This window comes from Mastigoproctus giganteus, chromosome 3 (genome assembly GCF_048544385.1).
Source record: "Mastigoproctus giganteus isolate SK-2022 chromosome 3, ASM4854438v1, whole genome shotgun sequence".
Classification (NCBI taxonomy): domain Eukaryota; kingdom Metazoa; phylum Arthropoda; class Arachnida; order Uropygi; family Thelyphonidae; genus Mastigoproctus; species Mastigoproctus giganteus.
Window position 1 is genome coordinate 211716396 of NC_143577.1, and position 20111 is coordinate 211736506.

Consider the following 20111-nt stretch of genomic DNA (forward strand, 5'->3'; position numbering starts at 1 on the left):
ATGATACTAAGTACTATAAGTTCTAAAAAAAAAAAAAAAAGTACCTATACATAACAATGATCCTTGAGAATGAAAAAAAATTTAGTATGGAAAACATATTTATTTAACATGATACACTGTAAGATAGTAAACTAATTATAAGGAATTATGGGAGAGGTGGTTTCTTTATTTTGCAATTTTTACTTTTTATTTAATTTTATTTTACTTTATTGATTATTATTAGTTATATTTTGTAGTTTACAATAATATACCTATGTAAATCTAAGCAGACACCATTACAGAATTTTTATTGCGAACCCCCTGGAACACTTTTGCAAACCCCTGTGGGTTTGCAAACCACCGGTTGGGAACCGCTGCTTTATAGGAATATCTGAAGAGATTATTATACTGCCCTTCTGAGTATCCTCTGATCACATGGAGTGAACTTCATTGGGTTGCCTGTGTGTTACTGAATGGTGGTGGTGGTGCCATCACACTTCCATTACATGATAACATCATTGATGTTATCACTGATTTGATTTTGGATGGCGTTGGCTATCAGCAATTGCACAAATCAACAAGCCAGTCAGTTGGCATCCTACAAAAATACTCCTCTCGGAATCAGTCAGTTTTGATCTCATGATAAGTATAACCAAGAGAAGTGGCAATGAGGTTTAACATTGAAAAATGCCAGGTATTGGCATATGGAAAACAGTAATCCCAGAATAACATACCAATGAAGCAATAATACAACCAAGGCAGTGGAGAAATATATAAAAAAAAAAAAAAAAAAAAAAAAAAAAGGCCCACGTGCGTGCGGTAGATGATTTTATGTGAAACATCCTTTGCATTTCTTTTTAGATATTTTGATTTGTATATATTGATTACAAAATAAAAGAGCTTTTGTATTGTAAATATTTTATTAATCATCCACAAATTTCCATAATATCAGCTGGAAGATGAGATACAATGGATTTATGATAGCTAAAGTAAGAGATGTGTACTTGTGATTGCAATGTATCTAAATTTCTCTGGAAAACAGCATTGATTAAGGTACACGCTTTAACCACTTACTTCCTTACTAACTCAATCACATAGCTGAACTTGTGTTTTATATACACTTTTATACAATGATCATTGTCAATCTCTCTTGCAAGCAATGGACCATTGTGTTGACTGAAACAGGCACATTGATCACTTGGCCCAGAATGCTGTATTGTCCATATGAGTGTCTCAGGTGTCTTAATCTGCCTGAACAGTAAGCGAGGAGAAATGAGCCTCTCTTTCACTAAATTCAGCTTCAGTAAATGCAATGGAATTTCTTGATAGACTTAGATATTGGTGGAATGGTGTTGTTCTTAAGTGATCCTCTACAGCTATTGCACACAAGGATAACATCAACATCAGTAAATGCATTGCGTATCAATGGTGCATCTTTAGCAGCTGGTTTCTTTGTGCCATTTTTGAACCATAGATGATCGCAAATGTAGCATATAGAATAAATATACAAAAATAATTTTTCATAAATCTCCTTTCAAACTCTCGATGCACATTCTTATGCAAATTCACTCTTGGCGTTACCTTTCTTCCAAACAGTTGTTGACTCTGTACAAATCACAAATCCGCCCTACCATGGAATATTGTCTGTGTAGTCTGTGTAAGGAAAAGGAGCTTGATCACTTAAACTCATCTGCTCCACAATTGGAGAAATGTTCTCTTGTACATAATTAATAGTCACTTCAGGTACATCATTGTTAGATGGAGCAGCATTGCTGGTTGAAGGCACTGCTAAATCCAGTGCTTGATTTTCTGTTTGTCTTTTATGCAATCTCGATAGTCTTTTTCATTCTCATGCACTCATTGCTACCTTCGTCTTTATTTTCTTAAGTTTCTTAGGTCTTGTCACTTTCATTCTTTCTTGATAATTTCAGGAATGCATCTTGACTCCATCCTCATTTACCACTGAAATTTTATTTTTGAAAATTATTTGTTTTATTGTGTTTTTCTAATGCAGTTTAACGAAATTCAAACGAATGCCATTTGAATTTTGTAAATTGGTTCACCAGAACATGAGATATTGTACTGGTCACGAAAATATGTGTCACACTCTCCAATCACACTACAGTTGTGTCGAGTGCTCAGCACAGACTAGTGGTGGGAGCGTGGGAAGTGCCTCTGGTGGAGACTGTGGATGATGTAATCACTTCAATGATGCATGTTTTGGATTTACTCAGTTGAACATTTTGTAGATGCCCGCAAGGATGTTTCACATCAACAAACTGGGGGTAATTGTACAGTCTGAAATGAAGTTTTTCAAGCAGTGTAGATAGGCTGCTAAGACAGCTCATGGGTTCTGTCAATGATATACAGGAATTTTCCAGTAGAGACAAGGAGGTGATTATCCCACTGTATAAGGCCACACCTTGAGTACTGCATACAGGTCTGGAAACCTCATTTTAGGAAGGATGTGGATCTTTTGGAAGGGGTGCAGAAAAGAGCAACAAGTTTAGTGAGGGACACAAAAGTTCTGAAATTTGTAGCATCTGGAAAATAGGTGCCTGTGAGGAGACCCGATTGAAGCGTTTAAGGCCTTAAATGGATTGAGTAAAGTAAATGCAGATGGCATCCAACTCTTGCTTGGACAAAACATATACGGGGACAGTATAAATGAAAAAGGGATGTAAAAATGGAACAGATTTATGAAAATTTGCTTTCAGCTAGAAAGTGATTAACTGTTGGAACAAACTTCTATCTTATGTTGTGGAGGTGGGTAGTTTGAATAAATTTAAGAAAGAATTAGACAAATTATTAGAGGAGGTATATGGATTAGGTGGATAGTTTTTTTTTTTTGGCTGATGCTGTATAAGTTGCTTCCTGCCATCATTTTCCACTACTATTACTAACTTGTGTGGCTTGTAGACCTTATACAATATATTGGTCTTAGTCACTTGTTTATCTGGGAAGGTCTGGTAGACTTTGAAAAGAAAGGTGTCTGGACACTTTTTTGAGGGTAGCGTATATCAGCCTTAAATGCTTTAAACTATTACCATTCCTAGGCTGGTGAAACATCCACATTTGCACCCTAATTCTTTCTCTGCCCATCTTAAGTTTTCAATAAATCATTATTAATTTAAAATTTCTGTTTTAAATAAAGTCATTACATGATAGCATTTCTCGATATAGTTTTAAATGCTATCCATCCATGATAGCATTTCTCGATATAGTTTTAAACCAGCTGAGTTAAATTTAAAAGTGAGCTGAATTTCAACAGCTGTGTATATATAATTTTCAAAGAAACATATGTATAGTTTTTATTTTCTTGCTGTTAGAAATTTACATTTCTACGTTGGCAGCACACTGTGATTCAAATAAAATAACACATTTACAATATAATGAAATAGTTACCAGAAGATGATCCAGCTGGTGGTGCTACATCACCATCGCCTTCTGTTCGAACTTCATTTTCCTGTACACCTCCATCCAAAATGTCAGGTAAATTTCCATTACACCGATCCAGCTGTTCTTTACTATAGCATGGCTTTTCAGCTCCATTCACTTGATGCAACTCTAATTCAGATTCTTCACTTTTATTAGTCCTATTGTTGGGATCGAGACATTTTTCTATTGTTTCAATTTCTGCATCAGATTTACTTAAAGGATCAGTTTGAGGTTCCTCAGCAAGTAAGAACACAGGTGGGATTTCAATTTTACGAGTATTATTAATGTGTGGCTGAACATTAGTATTTTCAAAAAGTTTTTTGTAAGATGCAATATAGTTTCCTTTAGATTTTGTTAATTCTGGTCCAGAAGTTTGGTTTACTTTTAATCTGGGTGGCTCAAGTCCTGGGGTTTTTCTAATGGTTAATGGCTTTGGACGAATAGGAAGCTGAATGGGACTTCGTCGTTTTCCATTATCTGTTGGCTTTTCATTTTCATCAACTCTGTTACTTAGAGACACTTCTGATGGTTGATCTGACTTTATACCACCTGCATGCCTCTGGCAAGAAGATGCTGGAGTTGGCACTTGACCCAGTTTAATTCGAAACCTAGCATAAAAATAAATAAGATGCTCAAATTAGGTAAAATACTAACTGGTGTTGAAAATTAATAAAGCTTTAGTACTTATGCACATACATTCATGCACATGCACACTACTGTACACTTTTTACTGAGTAAAATGCATTTTGCACTTTTTTAACATCATTATTGCATTATGGTTAGAAAAATCATTTTATATGATTTCACAGATTAATAATGATAGGAGGTAAAATCATATTTAATATGAGGTCAGATAATAAGGCAACCAGATTAATTTTCTGTGCAACTTCTGGAAACACTGGTGAGGGGGTAGTGTTTTTTCGGATTACACGAGTCATCACTATTGTGTAATATGAGTTGTTCTGATTGAGCTTGTTCTGTGGTAGGAGTCTTATTGTGGCAGGTTTGTTTCTAGTCAAAAAAAAAAAATGGGCGATTGTCAGAACAGAGAATTAATCGACATTAAATTAAACTGAATTTGTATAAAAATGCCATGGCCCATTTTAAAAGTGTTATAAGTTCATGGTGACAGAACAATATACAGATGTTAACAAAGATATCAGTGATGAGGGATCATTCAGTCATCTGGCGTCTTCAAAATCTTATTCAAATGTATGCAAAATTTAACTTAAATGGTGAGAAATGGTTAATGACTGGCTGTTCAAAAGTTAGCACAAGAACTGAATGTGAATACAAAAATTATTAAACTGAGCATGGCCAGAGATCTGAACATGATTAAGTCTGTGTCAAGGCATTTCCAAAAAATTGCATGACAAAAAAATTGGAAAAGAAAAATCTGTTCAGCTCTTTCAGAAAGGAATTTAGAAGAACCAGACCTTTTGGCAAAAACTGTAACAGGTGATAAAACTTCAGTTTTGCAGTATGATCCAGAAACTCCAATAGAAAAAGTGTGCATCAAAATTAAAGGTCAAAACCATGTTGCTCTCCTTTTTACATTTGAAATTAATCATCCATTATTATTTGTTCTTTCACAACAGTTATTCAGACATTATCTTCAAGTTTTGGAACAATTTTATCAGTGCTCATTAATCAAAAATGAGCGAATTTTTGACTGGATAAATACTTAAAAGCCTGAAAACCTCAATCAGATCTCCTTACAGGTGCTCAGTCTCTAGAGTCTACAATTTGTAGAAATGAAGCTTTTCTTTGGTAAGAACACCCTTTTGTTCTCCTCACTAAATCTCACTGCTATAATCTGCACCTGTTCCTACAGATTCACATTCTTCCTAAAATGAGAATTCCAAACTTATATGCAGTACTCAAGATGTGGCTTAACCATTGCCTTATAACAACGGAATAATCACCTCCTTATCCCTTCTGCCAAATTTCTTGTATATCATTGACAAAACCTCAGGAGCTGTCCTAGCAGCCTGTCTGCACACTGCTCAGAGAACTTAACATCCAACTGCACAATTATGCCCCAGATCTTTTTCATTCTCTGCTACCCCTACCTTGAGTGTAGTACCATACAGTTGATATGTTATTCTGGGATTATTGCTACCAATATGCTACATGCATTTGTCAACCTGCCTAATTTTTCTAGATATTGTTGCAGTAGCCTACACTGATTGCTGTCATTAGTCAACCTTCCACCTTTGTATCATCTGCAGCCTTTGACATTAAGCCTGATATGCCGTCATCAGTATCATTAAAAAATAGAGAAAACAACACTAGGCCCACCACTGAACCCTCAGGAACTTCATTAATAACAGTAGTTCAGAAGAGCAGTGCCTATTGATAACCATTCTCTTCTCATGCTCAATCATACCTTTATTCATAGCAGTAACTTGCCCCTAATGTCACACTGCTCCAAAATTATACTGTGCTTACTTAACTTTTAGGCTTTACTGAGAAGCAGGAATATTATTTTGGTTCTCATTATTCATGTAGTGGGAACCGTATGTTGAGTTGGAGTGGGCTGATCTGGAAAAGTAAGAGCTTTCTCTGGAACTCTGTGGTTCATAAGCAAGCTAAGTTCACAAAAACAAATGGAAATAAGTATCTAAATATGAAAACATGCATCAAAATGCATATTTCAATAGCCAGTTAGGAATATTCCATAATTTATGTGATAGCATTCAGATGAACAAGAAACAGTAGTGCCACTCTTGCTGGCACACCCAAAACTAATTAGACTTTTTTAACTCCTGAAAAGGTCAGAGGTTTGGTATGTGTGTGTGTGTGTGTGTGTGTGGTGGGGGTAGTAGATATACGATTCAAAAGTTGAATCAATGCCATCGCTGAATTGTGCATTTGATACATAATCTACAAGATGGTTAAATCTTAAGTTTTCTTTTCATTACAGTTATTTTCTTTTCTCTCTTTTTTTTTTTTAACATGTGAAGAATAAATATTTAAAACAAATGATACGAAATTATGATACGAACAATTATTATTACATATTTTGCAGAAAAATTTAGTAAGGAAGTAATAATGAATATTTATTAGGTTTTGCATTATTTTGAATCATGCATCTGATAGTTTTTGTTCCATACTAACAAACACTTCTTCAGATAAATAACATGCAAAATAGGATATTAAAATCCTATAGAAAATCAGTTTGGGCAACCAGTTAGTATAACAACCACTATTCTATCAACGTGGTTAATACAGGCAAGACAACAGGTGATACTGTGCAATAAAATTTTGTAGTTACCTCTGCATACACTGGTAATACAGCAGACGTTCTCTGAAGTCACTGAATAAAGAAAATACATAATTTTCAGTCATTGCTATAAATAATATTTCTGGTTGGTATACTGTTTTCAGAAAAATGTGTTTCGTATTCATTAAATTTTTTTTCCAAAAACCAGTATGTATGCGATTAATAATGGAAAGTTTCAGTTATGTTTAACAGCAATTTATAAGTAATCCCTCTCCAACCACAGGTTTGCTCACTGCAAATTTGAGATAACATGGTTTTATATTTGGTATACATCATAATTTTCCAAAAGAGAGAGAGAGAGAGAGAGAGAGAGAGAGAGAGAGAGAGAGAGAGAGAGAGAGAGAGAGAGAGAGAGAGAGAGAGAGTGTGTGTGTGTGTGTGTGTGTGTGTGTGTGTGTGTGTGTGTGTGTGTGTGTGGTGCAGGCATTTGATTGTACAGTAGAGCATCAAAAATCCAAACGTCAATAATCTGAATGAGCCAGCATTTATTTTTTTTTATGCTGGTGCCATAAAATAATTACAGTAAGTGCCAGTTATTGTGATCACATTTTCAAATTGAATTTTTATTCTATTAAATGGCAATTCTAATAAGCAAAAATCAGAGGAGTATCATCCACAGGCTATAAAAATTAAGATATAAAGCACAAATTTACACCTTTTTTTCCCCTTACCAATTAACAAAATTAAATGATATGTGAAAATTGAAAGAATATCATCTATAGGTTAGCAAAATAAAAATAAACTTATGCTTACATACATAGCTTTATTAATATACGTACAATATTAACTGAACATAATACTTTGTAATCTGTTATTCAGTGCACTTTTTAATCCGATATTTCTGTTCACTGACATTTTTTTAGGGGGTTGCAAAATCTAAAACAGTAAATCGTCAATCAATAACAAAGAACATGGCATGAAGAAATTGCAACTAACACGATACACACAAGTGAGATACAGAGTAAAAGATTCTGAACAGAGAGTTTTTACAGAGTTTAATTTTATAATTTTACTGTACTCTAATTTTCTTTGTCTTTTAAAAGGAAGCGGAAATTTTTAACAGTTGAATCGAAGATTGATATTTTAAACACTCTTTCAAAGGGAGAAAGCGAGTCTTTATTAGCAAAATTTTATGAGGTTGGAAAGTCAACTATAACAGACATTAAAAACAACAAGGAAAAAATTTTAAAGTTTGCATTGAAATTTGATTCAGATAGTGCAAAAAAAAAAAAAAACCTATGGGAACAGCTAATGACCCATCCCTCAGAGATGCCTTTTATTTGTGGTTCAGACAGAAATTAAGTTTAAGAGAACCCATATCTGAACCTTTATTGTGTGAAAAGGTGCTATATTTTAACAAAAATTAGGCAGTCCCTCAGATTTTAAAGCCAGTGTTTTTATTTCTAAGCTTACTAAACCTCTTTTTTTTTTAGTTTCCAGAACAGTATTTTTGATAAGTTCGAAAATCAGAAGTCTGAACTACCCCCGGTCCCAATTAGTTCGTATTATCGACTCCCTACTGTATTCTAGTCTAGTAGTTTCAAAACTTTTGTCACCCAGGTCACACTGAGTTATATGACTGTATTTGTGGCACGCTTAAAGGTAGCGGCACACTGTGGTGCCAAGACTGTTTTGGAACAACTGCAGGCTAACCTCTCAGTGAAGTACTCATCAGTACCATATATAATATTGCTGCTTCTATGTAGATTTTCATGTTTTTGGCTTTTAATGTTTTTCCAAAGCATATTTTGTATTGGTCTTAAAGATTACCATGTTTCACGGTATAAAATTAAGGTGTGACCTAGGAGTATAGTTGATATTTTGCATGTGTGTGTGGGGCCTCCGTAGCCAGGTGGGAAGGAGCAGCAGTGCGCAGCACACGCTTCTTGATTAGACCGGGGTTCGAGCCCGTCACCACCAAATACGGAGGATGTGGAAAGGTCAGGGAATGACCACCGCATATCCCGGAGCAATATGGCCTTAGTTGCTAATGCTCCTAAAAACCAAATAACAAACAAACAAACAAAACAAGCATATGTGTGTATATCTTGTTCCATCACCTTGTTCTTATCATTTTTGCTTGGGGGTGGTTCTAATGTCAACCTTATCATCATTTTTATGTTATACGAGGGATGATCATTTTGCAGACTGGTGAAAGATTTTATGTTTACCATGCGAAGGAACTGAATTTAAAAAAAAGTAGAGGAAGAGATTTAGGAGTTAGTTAAACAAAATATAATGGATAATAATATAAAAATTTACAAGCTAAATACCTTGGTTAGATTTAATTGAACATAATACGTGAATAGTATGAGGGGCGATTATTTCACAGACTGGTGTAAGATTTTAATGTTTACTTTTATTTTTATTTTATTTATGTTTATTTTATTTTTATAGTAAAAATTTTTTTATTCCTTGGCTGGTGTTTGTCTTTAATTATTGCAGTATTTTATGTTTACTGTATGAACTTTCCATAACTACTGCTAAAGGCACTCTCCCTGATCACTACTGAGCAGACTGTGTGTGCATGCCAGTACTTGTTGAGCTAGTGTTGTGTGAAGAGAGTTTTTTAGCTGTGTGTCACTGATTTAAGCAAGTATCATGTTGGATATAATAACTGAACAGCGCTATGTGATTCATTATTGTGTCAGATGGGACTTAAATGCATCAGAAACAGTTAAAGAGATGGATGAAGCATATGGTATTGAGTGTCTTGGTAGGATGGCTGTATTTAAATGGCACAAGTGATTCAGTGAAGGCCATGATTCTGTTGCAGATGACCCAAGACCTTGTCAGCCTTCCTCCTGAACAACTCCTGAGCAAATCGCAAAAGCCCAGGAAACCTTGAATGAAGACAGGAGACTTACACTTTGTGAATTAGCTATTACGATGTCCATTTTATATGGTATTGCTCACGATATTGTGAAAGATCACCTGAAAATGTCGCGAATCTGTGCCCACTGGATTCCACACAATTTGACTCCAAAACAAAAACAGCAAAGAGTAGACTTTGCTGTTTTTGTTTTGCAAAGAAATGCTTCATCGTTTTGAAACACAGGGTCAAAACTTCTTAAATCAAATAGTGACTTGTTATGAAACTTGATTTTTCACTATGATCCAGAGATAAAACAACAGTTGAGTGAGTGAGTGGAAGCATTCTGATTCACCAAGATCGAAGAAATTTTGAGCTTCTTGTTTGGCTGACAAACAAATGGTCCATGTGTTTTTTGACATAAAAGGCATTCTTGTTAGATATTTTGTGCCTTGTGGAACAACTATGAATAAGGGAGCATACTCCGAGGTTCTCAGAGTCAAACTTTGCTGCACCATTTGTGAGAAATGTCAAGAACTTTTTCGGTGTGAAGTGGTTTCTCCACGAAGACAGTGCCAGGCCCCATACAGCTAATATTATGCAGCCAATGATTGCTGCCATAGGTGCTGAGGTTGTGCCACATCCCCCTTAATCACTGGACTTAGTCTTCCTGTTTCCAAGTCTGGAGAAAGCTCTGAAAGGCAAGCATTTCACGTCCGACAATGATGCTCACAGAGCCACAACGGAAGCACTTCCAGTCTTTGGAAAAATGGCTTGCAAGAAGCATTTAATGCATGGGTACGATGGTGGAAAAAGTGTGTAAAGTGTAAGGGAGAGTATTTCAAGAAGGAAAAATCCACAGAAGATTCAGATGATGACAATTAAGATAAGATCTTGCACCAGTCCACAAATTAAATGATCACCCCCTCGTATAAAAGGAAAACGAAGTTTGTGTTATTTTATGTATTATATTGGCATATTTATTGTTTTTTTTTCCACAATTGCCTATTTTCTGTGGGACCTTAGTCTTGCCAGCTGTGGTTCCATCAGGCATGGTACTTTTCATGAGCCTATTCCCCATAGGTAGTGAGGGATTACTGTATATTAATTATAATCCTGATTCCAAACAAAACACAGTGCTCACCTGCAACAATTGCAGATAACTATAATTGTTTTGGAATAGTATTGAAGATTTAGAATTACAATATATTTTCAATTTAAGAATAAAGAACAGAAATTAGCAACAAGACTGGAATTTTTATCATTTTTAGTTGAACAGGACACATCTGTTCTATAATGGGACTAAATGAATAAAAATTTGCTTTGGAAACAACGTAAAACTATGCCTAAAAATGCTCATCTCTTATTCTTATGCTGTTGTAAATTGTCTTAATATTGCACTATACATAAATAGCACTTTTCTTTTAAGATATACGCTACTATTTATTTGTTATATGGTGTTGTCATTCTTGAAACTTTTACAATACTTTTTTTTTTTTTTTTTGCGATCACCAGATTGTTGGACGATGCACTAATGGATACACAGCCCCTCTCTGAGAGACAGCAAAACTATGAAAACAACTGTAAATAATAAGTTGTGGTGGCACTACCTTACAAGCACTGCAGTTTGAGGGACCAGTGTCTTTATATTAAGCTTCTATGACAGAAAAGCACTAAGTCATCTGCTGTTTGTTTTCCTTAGTTCACATCTTGTTGGTCACGAAAGGAACCTACTAAGGACAATAAATTTCGTTTGTTTTTTTTCTTTTCCCCCCCACAGTTTATGAAGCAGTGGTTTATATATAAGGTGAAAACTTGCACATGTAATGTACTGCTCTTGTTTTTTTGGCACCGTCAACCGCTTTCTTTCTTTCTTTTTTTTTTTTTTTGCTGAAAAAGAATGAAGATTTTTTAAAAGGATTTTATTAAATTAAAATAAACATATAATAATAAAGGTTGGAATTAAATATGAAATGCACTGAGAATGATTTCTATAAAGTAAACAAACTGCATGATTAACAATTCCTAGAATTTAGTTTCATCATCTCTTTCTCAAAACCAAAATTCAAGAGAAAGGAGGGTCATGTCAATGTTTATTCCTTCTTGGGACCTTAAAAAAAAAGTGAGATAAGCAGGAAATCATTTAAATGAAAGTGCTACAGCTATTAAAAAAAATGCATGATGTCATTTCACAGAACTGATGATGAGGCCAGAAGAAAAAGTGTTAAAAGCGATAGTTGACTGTATTATAATTTTCTTGGTGTGTTGGTAACTGATTAACTAACTAACTAACTAGGACTGGGTTTTCATTGGGCACAATGGGAATAGTACCCACGGTCCTAAAAAACGTTTTAGGCTTAAAAAAAGTTCAGATGACTTAAAAAAATTGGAAAAGGAAAACTGCCAAATCAAACTTTAATTGAATTACTGTACAAACCTTTCTCATTACAGTAACACTGTACATCCAAGCAATATACACATGCATGCTTAACTAAATCATTAGTCTTTATATAACTTTTTTTTCAGTGTATTCCAATTGAAAACAAGTTTGATGGACATATTTTCACTCAAAGCTACTCGGGAGGAAAAATGTGTGTGTGTGTGTGTGTGTGTGTGTGTGTGTGTGTGTGTGTGTGTGTGTGTGTGTGTGTGTGTGTGTGTGTGTGTGTATAAATATATATACACACACTAAACCCCCGCTATTTGCGGTATCTGTATTCGCGGTCACTGATTTAATAAAAAAAAAAAAAAAAAAAAAAAAAAAAAAAATGTGAATTTTAAATCGCCGTGAACATTTTCCGCCATAAAAAAAAAACATGGGCGTGGCTAAAATCATCTTTCCCGGTCAAAACAGTGCTCAGTGGGTGGGGGGGTGACAAAATCACGAGCGTGGATGTTTCTCGCTAATCCTTGTTCAGTATGTGCTATGCGCTTGTCATGGAAGATTTCGTGGTTTGCTTTTAATTTATAGGCTTATAAATTGAATAAATTTATCAATTTATAAATTGATATGCTTACACAAGGAGGCGCCTCCGTAGCCAGGTGGGAAGGAGCAGCAGTGCGTAGTACACGCTTCTTGATTAGACCGGGGTTCGAGCCCGTCACCACCAAATACGGAGGATGCGGAAAGGTCAGGGAATGACCACTGCATATCCCGGAGCAATATGGCCTTAGTTGCTAATGCTCCTAAAAACCAAATAATAACAACAACAACAGCTTACACAAGTGAGAAATCTACCGTTTTGAGTGTGTTAGTGTAAACAGATTTTTTCGAGTGTGTTAACGGAAGAAAGTGACTTTATTGTGTACAAGTTCTTTTCTAACCCCTACAAAAATATGGCTACGAATAACAATGGAATTGTGAAAAGATCAAAGAAGGTGATGACATTAGTGAATAAAATTTTTGTCTAATAACTGAATAAAATTCAGTTATTAGACAAAATTTCTAATGGTGAAAGTGTCTCGTCAGTGGCAAAACATTATAAAATCAATAGGTCAATGGTACGATCAATCAAGAAATTGGAAGAAAAAATCCGCCGTAGTGTCCGTGAAAATGCGCTAATTGCTTCAAAAATTTGCTCTGTAACTAGTGATGTTAAATTAGAAAAAAATGGAAAAAGCTATAAATCTGTGGATAGAAGACCGAACTCAAAATAAAATTCCCTCAAGTTCACTCATCATTCGTGAAAAGGCAAAACACCTTTATCAACACTTTAGCGAAACTGGTGATAGCACTGGCACGATAAGTTTTTTAGCTATAGCAAAGGTGCTGGATTGAAGGATTTGTTTGAAATTTCTAATAAATATTACATTTAATATTAAATTGTTTCTTATTTTCATTTCAACGCCTTATGCTTGCATTTCACTATGTACTGTCTATGTACATAGTCATATTATGAAGGTACATATAATACATACATAGACAAAATTTTAGACTAGTTTTTCTTATATATTTCATACTTTGGAATGGAACCCCTTTATTACTATGGGAGCCATAACTCAGTATTCGCGTTTTCGGTATTCGTGGCATTTCTCGGGAACATAACCCCCTCGAATAGCGGGGGTTTACTGTATATATATATAAATATATTCATAAGATGTTCATGTTCTTATTTAAACTTTTCTCTCTATTAATGGTTTGACATTGCTTTTTTGAGTGCTCTATATTTTAATTTTCACTGTATAAAGGCTACTTTTATACAAATATATAGATCAGAGTGCTGATTAAAGTAGCTGCATTTATTTGTTTAATGTTTGGAATGCAGTGGTTACATGGCCATCATTGCCTTCTGGTCTTCTGGTTATTTGTTATTTGGTTTTTAGGAGCATTAGCAACTAAGGTCATATTGCTCCGTGTGGTCTTCTGGTGAGATGAGACTTAATGGCCAGTCCATTTTAATTTATTTTTACTTCAAATTACTGGCCATGATGTAGTAGGTTTTCCTTTCTGTAGTGATATTTCATAATTCTGATGGTGTCATTAAATGTATTTCGATTGACTTTTAACTTCTAGATTATTTTAAAAACATATTCCTTCTACAACACCTTTATTATTAATTTATTTCCTTCCCCCACCTCTTGATGCTGTAGCATTAGCATTAGTAGAAGCATATGATGCAAGAAAGCAAGCTTATGCAGCATCAGCCAAAAAAAAAAAAAAAACACTTCCATTTCACCCCTCTGTTCATTTGAAATACCTGTCCAGCTGAGCCTTAAATTTATTTAGGCTATCAACTTCCACAACAAGGGATGGAAGTCTGTTCCACCAACCAACTACCTGCTGGCTTAAGGCAAATTGCTGCACATCTATCCGTCATCTGTCTTTCCTCAATTTGAATTTATGCCATCTCAGGTGATTATTCTGAGCAAGAGGAAGAATCCCATCAGCATTGAGCATGCTCAAACCATTCACGGCTTTATACACCTCTATCAGATCACCTCGCTGGTGCCTAGTCTCCAGACACTGTAATTTGCAAAACTTAAGCCTTTCTTCGTAAGAGCAACCCTTTGTTCCATTCACTAATCTTGTTGCCCTTCTCTGTACTTGTTCCAGCAGCTCTACATCCTACTTGAAATGAGGCTTCCAGACCTGTATATAGTACTCAAGGTGTGGCCTGACCATTGCCTTATACAAGGGAATAATCACCTCCTTATCCCTGCTAGAAAAATTCCTGTATATCATTGACAAGACACCATGAGCTACTCTTGCAGACCATCTGCACTGCTCAGAAAACTCCATATCTGCTTGCACAATTACCCCCAGGTCCTTTTCGTTCTCTACCACTGTCAGTATAGTACCACAGAGTTGATACGTTACTCTGGGGTTACTTCTTCCAATATGTAGTACTTCTCATTTGTCAATGTTAAACTTCATTTGCCACCTCTCAGCCCATCTGCTCAATTTTTGTAGATCCTGTTGCAGCAGCGTACTGTCATTAGTGTCATTAACAACCCTGCCGAGCTTCATATCATCTGCAAACTTGGACATTAAGCCTGATATACCATCATCAATATCATTTATAAATACAGAAAACAACAATGGACCCAACACTGAACCCTGAGGGACTCCACTAATAACATCAGTCCACGAAGAGCAGTGTCCATTGATTACCACTCTCTGTCTTCTCCCACTCAACCATCCCTTTATCCATAGCAATTTGCCTCCAATGCCGCACTGATCCAATTTGTGCAGCAGTCTTCCATGTGCAACAGTATCAAAAGCCTTTCTAAGATCCAAATATATGATATCATATGTTCCCTGTTTCCCTAACAATAGAGTCACCGACAACAACAAGAGGAAGTATGTCTTTCTCTTGTTGTCTCTCTAACATTCTACCATAGAAAACAGTCCTCTCCAATAAATCCACAAAAATCTTGCTATTGTATGAGTGACCAACCAACAAGTTCCAGTCAATATCTGGAAAGTTAAAATCCCATTATAAGACATTCTGATTTACTGGTCCACTCTGTTTCTCTGTATAGTTGTTTGTTTATGCGCATCACAATCATTAGGCCTATAACACACTTCTACTCATTTTTGTTTTCCCAGTGCTTATGTCAACACCAAACTGAAACTTTATCCATAATTCTTGGTATATATGACAATTGTGACACCTGCAGAGTGTGGCTAGCTTTTCTTTCTTCTGGTAACAGGTTGTTAACATTCTCGTATATCTTTTTATAGTAGTCTGTTTTCAAGGTTCTGGAATGCTTCACGATTTATGGCATCCCTAGTTTCTATATCATGAATTTTACTGTGGCTTGAATCTACATAGATGAGCTAGAAAATCTTGGGTTGGCATGGTGCCTGGAGTAGGTTTGAAATTTATACCTTTGTTAAGAAATTGAAGTTCAGCATTAGATAGAGGCTTAGCTAAAGTGGCTAATGCATTCATTAATCTCATTTGCTGTTGCGGGAGTGATTGGTAATGAAATTGTTCTCTTCATTAAAGGGAACAATTTCATTACTAATCACTCGACAAGGTTCTGGTGGTTAGAATGACAGTATTCTGAGTGAAATGGTATTGATTAGAATCATTATTAAGATTAAAATTATTGCTGTGAATAAGATTATATTTATGGTTAAAATTATTTTCTTGATTAAAATTATTTGTAGGCTGCTAACGATGTCTAAAACAGGGAAAACTTTACTTAACTTATTCTATCTAAATTATTCAAGATATTCTCAGCTGCAACATGTACTTAATACATTGAACCTCTACTTTACTTATGTCGCTGTAAATACACCACTAATTTTAAATGATTACCTGTAGTTCTTCTTTTCTTGATCTGAACCTCTTAAAACAGATAAGGCTAAATTGATATCACCCTTCTCTTGTGGACTACCACCTACTACATGTGTTTGCCGGGGTGGTGGAATTGGTTTTACTGGAATTGATGGTTTTGGTGGAAGGGCAGGTTTAGATAAAGAGTCACAAGAAAGTGAAACTTGTCTTTCTTCAACTGATTCTGTTGCTTTAATGTTCTGAGACTGATCACCATTAGCTTGTGGCAGTTGGGCATCTGATGAACAGGAATGCTTAGTTGGTCCCTCTGTGTTTTCTTGGTAGGGTATTGATGGAGGCCGTGTATCTTGATGAGTACCCCTTGACACAGGTAAAATATTGAGTGAGGAGTTAGAAGTCTAAAAAGAAAGAAAACTTCTTTTTAAGTTGTGATTATATTTATATACAAAAGAAATTTTATGATAAGATTTCTATATTGAAGGAAACTTATAATATCTGCAAATTTCACATTGAAACTAGTAACCAAAGAATCTCTCTCTCTCTCTCTCTCTCTCTCTCTCTCTCTCTCTCTTTTTCCAAGTTAATCTCAAACATGAATAGTTATCAAAACCTGTAGCACTCTAGTAAATCGTGAGGAAATATCTGTACAAAGGCATGTAGCATAAATTGAACATCTATGTGATAGGGTTTGAAATGAAGATTCATTAACCTGACTACTCTTCTTTTGGATAATCTAGTTTTAGAGAAGTTCCGGAGGAATCACGCAGAATGGTAATTTTGGCAAATTTGCGATTTATGCAAAGTTAAGCAGCTGTTTAGAAGAAAAATAATGCCAAGAATGAAGAAGAAAGTAAAGTTTTTTCCCAATACTTGTGATATACTTACATTAAAAAAAGTTGGACGTTAAAGTTATCCCTATTAAAAATAGGTATTCTTGTATAGAAATTTGAGTGTTGTTGATGTTGAGCATTGGGTTGGTAGATTCTTTTTGTGAAAAATAAAACAGGACTGGACTTCTGAAAGATTAAAGTTAACTAAGTGTACTTTTCCCCACTGGAGACTTAGCTGAAAATCAGCATTTAAGGAATTATGGTGGATATTTGAGAAGTTGGGGCTCTTTGCACAAAACATTGTTTGTAAAACTGGAATGTATTTCATCAGCAGAATTATGTGTGGGATTTCTAGTTAAGGGGAAGAAGGTCATTAATATACAGGAGGAAAAGAGTTGGTGAAAGAATGGTTAACATTTTATTTTAAATATTATTTGTGGATATTTAATAGTCAGAATCATTAGAAAAGTTGCTAATTAATTTTACATTTTATTTAAAATTTTATATCCTTTCTTTGATATGCAAGATATGAAAAATCCAAACAAAGTCATGGTGAGCCTTCAAGAAAATGTTTTTTTTTTCTCTTTGTATTGAGTTGTTTTCTCTGATCAACTCGGTGTTATTTTTTCAAAATGAAATAGAAAATTAGGTATATGCACGCAATTTCATATTAAAAGAACAAAACTTTGAATTTAATCAAAATGATTTTAAGCAAAAGTGCTCCTTTGTTGTTTTAATTATGAAAGGCAAGATTGGATGGGGAAAAAAAAAAGAAATTACTGTTTTCACAGCTCATGATTTTTATAAGTGCTGCACTTTTTTAACTGTTTCAAATTATTCTTTTATTATGAAATCTAAGTGCACAAAGAAAGGCTACATTTTAAAAGCCTCAACTGCATGGCACAAATACAAGTAACTGATATGACAGGTTCATTACTCCTTGATCACACAGCAAAGGTTTGCTAAACTTGCACTCCTTTTTAAATCTAAAATCAGAATACAGCAATAGCTTATTATTCTTGCCAATTTAAATAATAAATAAAAGCAAGAAAGAAAGACTTTTAGAAAACAGTAGCGAACATCCTTACAAAGATTATTCTATTATGAAAATATCAAGATTTTTTTTCAGCTATGAGAGAACAATAAATCCAGTTATGTTAATGAACTATATATATGTGCTGTAATTAAAGTTTTCATCTGTGTATTCCAGAATGTCTTGTGTACAGGCATGTGAACATTATATGCAAATCATAAATATGTTACAAACTGCAAATGGGAGGCTGGGTCAAATTTACAGTATAAGTTGAAAAATAACTATAGGTTGACCGTCACTAATCCGGCAGCATTGAGACCTGTGGAGTGCCGGATTAGTGAGTTTGCCAGATCACCGGTAGTTATTTTAGCACATACAGTTTACCCAACAGCTAACCACCTCATCCTACCTTTAACATGTTGACTGCCAAGCTAGTTTAAGAAAAAAATTCCCCGGGGGCCAAAAAATATTTAGCAAATAATTTGATTAGTAATTCTAAAATACAAATTGTAATGTCAGTGTTGTCGTTTTTTTGCTTAAAATATCAAAAAAAAAAAAGTCTTTTTCTTTTTTTTTTCTTTCTTTTTTTTTTTTTTTTTTGTCGCATATATGTGGCCAACGTAGGTTACTTTATTTCTTGAGAAGCTGTGTTGGCCACATACATATTACTATTATGGCATATGTATGAAGATCGTTTGTGATTATTTTATTGCATGCGCGGTGAGCGCATGCAATAAAACTAATTGCGATAAAATAAACATTCAAATGTCGCAAAAGTTTGTCAGTATTGTTAGAGATTTTGTGAAAACAAGTTTGTTAGTATGCTGTATTATCCATCATATTGCGTTGTGTTCTTCCGCAAGTTTGTATAAGTGTGTTGTAAAAAAAAAAAAAAAAAAAAAAAAAGGAATGGCTTAAAGAAAATTACTAAAATAAGAGGAACTGAGAGAAATTGCTGGAATTTACAATTAAGCAGAGTTAAACTTCTCACAGACACACCACTGTCACATTTAGTCCCAACCATGGCTGGGACTAAATGTGAGCAGGTTAAAATAATAAATGCAGAAAAATAAGTGGGAATGGCTTGCCAGTGTTTACGAGTTTGCGCCAACAGCTGATGCTGCAACCAATGCCACCAAAACAGTGGCGGCAGGTCGGTGCGCCGACCTGGGAAATTTGAAATTATGTTCGTGGAAATTAAGTCCGAATTAGTGGTGGAACCGGATTTCCAGTGGCCAGATTAGTGATGGTAGACCTGTACGTGCAAATAAGAAGCAAGTTCTGTCAGTTTCTGGAAGAACAAAAGACAAATACTAAGAAAACTTTGAATGTTAAGATCTTAAACAAAAGTTTTTCTCTCTTTGTTTTAAATAAAATAATTAAATTTTCTGTTTATACTCCAAGACAACAACATAAAGTCAGAGTTCACCAGATAGAGAGAATATAAGAACATTATACTGTATTTAATAGTTATGTGGACTTGTGAAAATAGTTTCTGCTACTACCACCAGATTTGTTGATCTTTACTCATTTTAGATTGGTAAAAGTTGAAAGTTTTAAAAAGATACAGTAATGCAAATTTTAGACACAAATATACTGAATTCTGTTTGAATCTGAGCTATTAATAAAAACGGCGTGAAATTGTAATTACGTATTAATTTAATTCATAATTGCCTAAGGGCAATAATCTAAGGGGGCTTAGAGGGGAACAGGTATCCTGTGTGTTATCAGACACTCAGCCTAAAACACTGATGGATCCATATCTCTCTATTACAGAAGATTTAGGAGAAGTCCGGTTGGCCTGCCTCCCTAAAATCCACTCATGCACACCTTCTCGATGGTAAGCCCTGTTACGTCACTTAGGTGGCAACGAACGTGTAGAGTGGTTCTCTTCAAGACGCCTGGTCAGCGTGAAGAGGAAAAGACCAAACCCTCCAGCAATGAGAGCACAACAATACAAATGGCCCTCAGTCCCCAGCAGCTTTCA

At 34.9% G+C, this 20111-nt stretch overlaps 1 protein-coding gene across 1 annotated transcript in view; it reads right to left on the reverse strand.

Moving 5' to 3' along the window:
• Window positions 1-20111, reverse strand: part of LOC150088656 (apoptosis-stimulating of p53 protein 2-like) — a 162488-nt gene that overhangs the window by 31091 nt on the left and 111286 nt on the right. Inside the window, exons 5-7 of the mRNA XM_090370281.1 lie at window positions 16283-16659; window positions 6695-6736; window positions 3385-4025 (exon numbers count right to left, since the gene is read on the reverse strand). Of these exons, the coding sequence (XP_090226407.1) occupies window positions 3385-4025; window positions 6695-6736; window positions 16283-16659 (1060 nt within the window). The remainder of the gene's footprint in view (window positions 1-3384; window positions 4026-6694; window positions 6737-16282; window positions 16660-20111) is intronic.